The 7,101-nt window shown below is 37.3% G+C and overlaps 1 protein-coding gene across 1 annotated transcript; it reads left to right on the top strand.

The window, feature by feature from the left end:
• Positions 1–5,768: 5,768 nt before the first annotated feature.
• On the top strand, positions 5,769–6,158 carry LOC147449510 (uncharacterized). The gene has a single exon (XM_086522628.1). The coding sequence runs from the start codon at positions 5,769–5,771 to the stop codon at positions 6,156–6,158; it is 390 nt and encodes a 129-aa protein (XP_086378754.1).
• The last annotated feature ends 943 nt before the right edge of the window (positions 6,159–7,101 follow it).

Genomic DNA, 7,101 nt, shown 5'->3' with positions numbered 1-7,101 from the left:
CTGACTGATCTTGCTCAAGCACGCTTTGACTGTAAAGACTTGGTATGAAGCCTTGAAGACGACTTCTCTTAATCCAAAATAGAGACTAAGGTGAGCTGACAAAAGGGCAGTGTAAGCAAATGTGTATAAGCCAAGTAAAGCATAACCAAGGAAAGGCTAGGGCTATCTTTGACTGGTTAGTCTGATGGGCCAGCTATGAAAGGATTTACCCTTGGCCTCTAGGTATATTGAAACTGCATGAGTTCATTGGAGTAGAGCATGGCTCATTGAAATCGGCATAGGCTAGATGACATTGATGGAACATGATAAGCCTCTATTTATCTGTGCGTCCGTACGGTCTAAGCATGAAACAGAGTATGGGTAAAGAAAGACCTGAGAAGCAAAGGCTGATTCTGCAAGTACGTGACCCGCTTTAAATTGAATTAAATTAAAGAAACACAAATCGATTAAAGAAGGAGGCGGCTTTAAGCATAGAGTTTAATTGGGTCGAATAAAGGGTAAACAACCTGTCTTTTGTAAAATTGTGGTGGTATGGAAGTATGGAGATCTGGAAATAAATTCCTACAAGCCTGGCTCTGTGGACTGGTAACTAGTCTTGGCCAGCTTAGCATAAGCCCTTAATCTATGCATGCATCGGAGCTATCTCTTTTTTGCTGCAAAGCGGATGTAGTGTTTTGACTTTACTGGTTATGTATGATTGCATGCTTTTTTCTGTAACGTGGGCAATGCGGTAAGTGGCCTAAGGCAAACAAAAAGCTTAGGAAAATGAACCAAACTCTAAATCCAAAATTTGGTGCTATGGACGCTTACGCATAGACTATAAATACCCCTCATCCCTAAGCGCCTGCAGACGCGTTATAGGGGCGGGCCTCCGGAAATGCATTCGAGTCGTATGAAGGGAAAATTTCACGTACGGCTTCGTTGGGGGGAAAGCTCGACAAAGGGGCCTATCTATCCTAACCGAGAGTATTCTGGGATTTATGAAAAGCAGCACCTTACGATGTTCATGACTAATCGGATTCCAACATACTAGTGGGTACTAGGGGAGATTGCTACGATCGTTATTGTATCTGTATTGAAGAGATGTGAGAAAGTATTTGAATCATTGTACAACGCCTCAATGAAATGCCCAGCAGCACAATTAAAGCTGATGATCCTAAGCTATGTCCATTATCATGACCTTAAATGAAAAAATCCATGGAATCTCTAATTCACCATTTTAAACCTTATACAGAAGGGGTTTTTGTACCAGCTTTCTCTATTTATACTGCAGTTGAAGCACCTAAAGGACAAATTTGGTGTGTTCTTAGTCAGTAATGGAACCAATCGTCGCTATCATTGTAAAATAAGAGAACCTGGCTTTGCTCATTTACAAGGACTCGATTTTATGTTCAAAAATCACATGCCAGCAGATTTGATCATCATCATCGGTACTCAAGATACTGTGTCCAGAGAGGGAGATAGATAATACAATACACACAAAAAAGAAGAAAAAAAGACAAAGATGAAGGTGACGGAGGCTCCAGTGCAAGTAGTAGTAGTATTATGGTAAGTACGGGTTTGAAGGAACCGGTTCCTTAACCAGACACACTGATATGTGAAGTTATCTATTAGTTCCATTTACAAGGTGTAGTCAAACCAATTACTATCAATCGACGTGGTGTCGATCGACACGGCATGATCAAATCCCGTGGTAACCCTAATCCTGTATCACCTGTGTCGGATTCTGTATCTAACGTTTCCATTCCTATATCTAACGTATCCAATCCTATATCATCTACGTCAGATAGTTTATTGCCTGTACCTAAACCATTATCATCGGACAATTTTTTATTTGCAGCTAAGGATCAATCAAAAGAGAAATCCTCAGCCCTAAAAACAAATACATTTCAATTTTCTTCATCTTTACCCCACGCATAGAAACCAATTGCTTCTTCGTCAAAGCCCCAAGCATCGAAACCAATTGCTTCTTTGCCAATTTCTTCTTGTTTTTCTTCTACAGTTTCTTCGTTGAGTATACAAAGTACTCCTCCTATAGTCAATGACGTAATAAGTACTAATTTATCAAGCCTAAAACTATTGTTATTAAAAGTGGTAAGTTTATTACCATTAATATTCCATATAATAAATAATCATTTAGGTTCAATAAATGAACTTAGTTTAATTAACAATTTTAATAGTGATTTAATTACAATTAATATACCTAGTCTTTTAAGTATAGTTATAGCATTAGTATTATCATATGTATTAAATTATAAAACAATGGCAAATAACAAGTTACTATGAAAAATTTTACTTCAAGTGTTAATAACTTTTGTTTTTGATTACTACGATATAGAATTTTTTAATAAGATTGAATCAATACCTTATCACGTAGATGAGCCTGAAACTTCTACAATACAGCTAGACGAATCATCAGTATGGTATAAAAACACAAAAGTTGTTGTTTTGTTTGGAATAGTGGTAGCAGTAGTTGTAGCAGCAGTTATTTACTATTTTAATGGATTTGATTCTAGCTCAACAGTATCTCAAGATATTTCAAGTGCAACGGAATCTCAAGTTCTTGAAAATGTTAACTCTTCACAAGTATCATTAGGTCAAATAATATCGAAAAGGGTAAATTCTAAGGAATTTTAATTAGAAATGATAAATATAACCTCAGAGGAAATATTATTTGATATTGTAGCTACAGGAGATGTAGCCCGGACACAATGAGAACAATTAGGTAGAAATTCTACAGAAGTACTATTTTAATATTGCAGCAGCTCAAATGCAATTAGAAGTTTTAGGTAGAACTTCAGATGAAATGCTGATATTGCAACAGCTGGAAATGCAGCCCGGGTACAATTAGAACAAATAGGTATTGAACCTAACGTAAACCAAGTGCATAATAATATTGATATGATAATAGTTTTAATGAAAGGTATAGTTTACCTTATTAGTTTAAAATGGATTTTTAATCACAATTTAACACCTAATGTAAATTCATTTGTAAATGAAGTTCTTTCTAATGAAAGGCGATTTTTGGTTAATGAAAATAGATCTACTAAAAATTTAATATCAACCCAAAATGAACATTCAATATCAAGCCAAAGTGAGGATTTCTTTTATCAAGCATATAGTATAGACAATGTCTTAGGGAGAATGCACCAATTCTATAATGAAGCTATGTCATTAAGCGAGGATTCGATCAAAATGGCCATTTGCGCACCGTGGCGCACAAGCCACACTTTCAACTCCTCGAGACCCGCACACCCCCTTGATGCGGTTTTTGGACGCATTTGTCGTCTAATTTTGCCAAATTTTCCTCAAAAAAATAGCCTCGCATGGAAAATTTCCCTTTCCAATCATTTTTTGGCCACCATTTGGCTAAGATATTCTAGCAAAATGGAATATTCCGGCAATCTTGGTCTCGAGCTTTGCTCAAGACTGGGTATGAATTTTTTCTTTTTTGGAGTGATTTTCTCACGTATGATGGTTTCTCCTTGTGATGGGGGCCTTAGAAATGTGCATTTCTAGCATAGCACCTATAAGCGTAAATCAGGCTCCATACTTAGCAACTCTTGATGGAAACCATTTTTTCCAATTGAGAGTTTATGAGCTTGTTCCATAGGTTGTACAAACTTTGCTTTGTTAATTTTGGATCAATACGGAGTCAGTTTATGGTCATAAGTCAAAATTAATGCTTTGCGGACCACCATGTCCTTTTCTAATTCCATGGCCATCAGTTTATGTTTCTTGATTATCTAAATAAGGTACATTGTCTATAACCTTCATCTAGAAGCTTTCTATGCAGTAGTTAGAACTCAATTCTAACACTTTGCCAAAAAAGAGATTATTATCTATAAACCCCCTTGGACCCTAAGTCAAACGGTCATATGAGCTTGTGGAAGTGCTCTATATGTCTATGCTATGGCCCTTTCCAATTTTGGTTTAATTTGGTATACCAAGCCAATCGCTATGGTCAATTTTTCACCCATGTATCCCGAAGAGGCCATGCTGATCTAGGGTTTTTCTTAGCTTCCCATTTGTAAAAGTTTGAGATTGAGTATTGATTTTTGGTTTTTCGGTTAGTGATTTTGGTTTTCCGGCGAGTAATTTTTCTCTTGCACAATGGTTGTTCTTCATAAAAAGGGTCTTACAATTGTGGATTTGTAGAAGAAGAATTACTAGGGTAAATCATGCTCCATATTAAACATGTTTCCATGTCCATCTTTAAGGGGACAAAGTGTTAAGTCGTAGGAATTTTCAATAAATCATAAACGTAGGTCATATATTTTTACAGTTAGCTCTAAATCCATTTTTAGGGGTCCTGTAGAGTTCTAAAGATTCTACAATGTCTCAATAACAATTTGATGGAATTCAATACTCATTTAATCTCAAATCTCAATAATTACAACATAGTCCATAACTTCTATTTTTGAAAAACATCCTTCTTTTGGGACTTTTAAATCAAATATGAGTCTTATCTTTTTTCCACATATTTAAACTATATTGTCATGTATATTTCATATTGTATACAAAAGGTATGGTCAAGTTACCAAAATCAATCATAAGCTACGTGGTCAAAGCTACAAACTTGATCCAAGGCAATTTTTGTACGTATGTCCTAAGGTCTACCACTAACTTGGTTCAAGTGCACACAATTAACCACTAATTGAATGATAGCATAAATTACTTCAAAACCATGACAAAAAACATTGTAAGCAATTAGATGACACCGTAATATGGAAAAGAATACATTGTATTAATAAAGTACATGAGCCCATTGGCTTAGCATATGAGTTTTCTACATAAGTGTTGAGTAAATGGGAAATAGAGCTAGACACTCAGGTCTCTCTCCCAGCACCGTGATGAAGGGGTCCTCTCTTTTTTGTTCTATTGCTTCACTTTTTTGGCCCCTTTGTCTTGACTTTGATTTGTAGCATCTTTCTTTGTTGTAACTTGAGCAAAAACCTGCAATTGATACTTGGTTGCTAAGGGTTGGTTCCACAGTTGAATGTCCATCCGCTTGGTTGGTTCTCGGTGTGCAACTGACCACTAAGTGATTGGTTATATCTCCCCAAGGTTTGAGTATTCAAATGTTTCAGGCATGAAATTGCACAATATTTGCTTTTGCAATACTCCTTCTGTAAATCAAACATGAACACAAAGATTTACAATATCAAAAATTAAATACAATGTGAGTCTCTTAAATCCACAACACTTTACCTCTTCCAAAAGCATTGACTAGCAGCTTACAAATGACTGTTTTGGAGGCACTAGTACTAGTTTCCAATGTTGAATATATAAAATCTGCTAAAGAAGAGACGATTAATAAAGAATACTTCTAATTTTAAAAAGAATCTTTAATAAGCCATTCATTCTAAAAATACACTAACCACACATGCTTTGCAGGAACAAGCACTTACCTAAGGATCCTTTGCCAACATTGAAAGTGTGTGACCCTTGATAAGCCTTGCATACAGCCCTTGCATTTCACTGCATTGGCACCATGTACAATAGGTCTCTACTCCATTGTAATCCTTTGGTAGCTATGACCAAGTACACTCCTTTGGTGACTAGTTCACACACACACACACACACACACACACACACACACACACACACACACAAACGCTGCAAAAACTATGGAAAGAGATCTCAAAAGGGATAGGGAGCTAGAGAAGGAAATCTGGTGGTGCAGGAACTTGAAAGAGATATCCAAGCTTGGGAAGAGAGTGAAAGTGGGATAGGGAACCTTGATGAATGAGGGAGATATTGGATCTATGGAGAAAAAGGTTTCACATCTAGAAGAAGATGTTGGAGCTATGGAGGAAGGGGTTGCATATCTCAAAGGAGATGTTGGAGCTATGGAGATAGAGGTTGCAGATCTAGAAGAAGATGTTGGAGCTATGGAGGAAGGGGTTGCAGATCTTAAAGGAGATGTTGGAGCTATGGAGAAAGAGGTCGCAGATCTAGGAGAAGATGTTGGAGCTGTGGAGGAAGGGGTTGCAGATCTCAAAGGAGATGTTGGAGCTATGGAAAAAGAGGTTGCAGATTTGAAAGGAGATGTTGGAAATATGGAGACAGAGGGTGAAAATCTAGATGGAGATGTTGTAGCTATGGAGAAAGAGGTTGCAGATGTAGAAGGAGATGTTGTAGCTATGGAGGAATAGGTTGCAAATCTAGAAGGAGACATTACACAGTTAAAATGATGTTTAGTAGACTACTCTACAAAAAGGTGCCCTAGCATGTGTGTGTGTGTGTGTGTGTGTGTGTGAGGTAGAGAGAGAGAGAGAGAGAGAGAGAGAGAGAGAGAGAGAGAGAGAGAGAGAGAGAGAGAGAGAGAGAGAGAGAGAGATGTCAGGGTGTCTTAGAGAGAGAGTGGGGACAAGTATTGAAGATCTGCACTTTTCAACAGCAGCAGCTGAGGAGAGAGAAAGAGAGCATTGGTCACTTTTGGAGGGAGGGAAATCAAAAGAGAGATAAAACAAAGAGGGAATAAGAGAGGGAAACTTTTAATATTTGAAAATTGAAAAAGTTCTTTTTGGGGGGAGAGTAACTCCAACCAAATCTAGTAAAATCTGCATATATTCTTCAAGAAAAAAAGCAAAAGTATTTTTATATATGCATGCCTAGGCTATCTACCCCACCATTCTAGCCTTTGGTCAAAGCTGGATTAAGTTTTAAGTACTTCCTTAAATTGCCAAATAAAGAGGCCCTCTTATACCCCTTTCTCTTCCTAATGAAGATGGGAGATACTATAATTTCCGATGGGGCTTTCAAGGGACAACAAGCCTCAATTACTCCCTTAATTGGGAAGTTGAGGCTTCATGTCCAAAGCTACGTCGACAAAGAAGACTTTTTCATCTCTCCTCTCCAACATGAGGATGTTATCGTAGGGGCACCATGGTTCAATCGCATGGCAGCTAACATGAAGTTCCCTGAAAGAAGAATCTACTTCACCTACAGGGAAAAGATAATGTATATAGATGCTAATGAGTCCGGTCGTACTATACCACTTGTAAATTCACCTGCTTTTGATAAGTCAATGAAAATTTCGGTTTCCTCGTACATGATTTTTGTCAAAGAGTCTTTAAATGATGCTAGTGTTTTAAC

This window comes from Adiantum capillus-veneris, chromosome 10, assembly GCF_014529385.1.
Source record: "Adiantum capillus-veneris isolate H3 chromosome 10, ASM1452938v2, whole genome shotgun sequence".
In the NCBI taxonomy this organism is placed as follows: domain Eukaryota; kingdom Viridiplantae; phylum Streptophyta; class Polypodiopsida; order Polypodiales; family Pteridaceae; genus Adiantum; species Adiantum capillus-veneris.
This window is presented reverse-complemented; position numbering and strand designations above follow the sequence as displayed.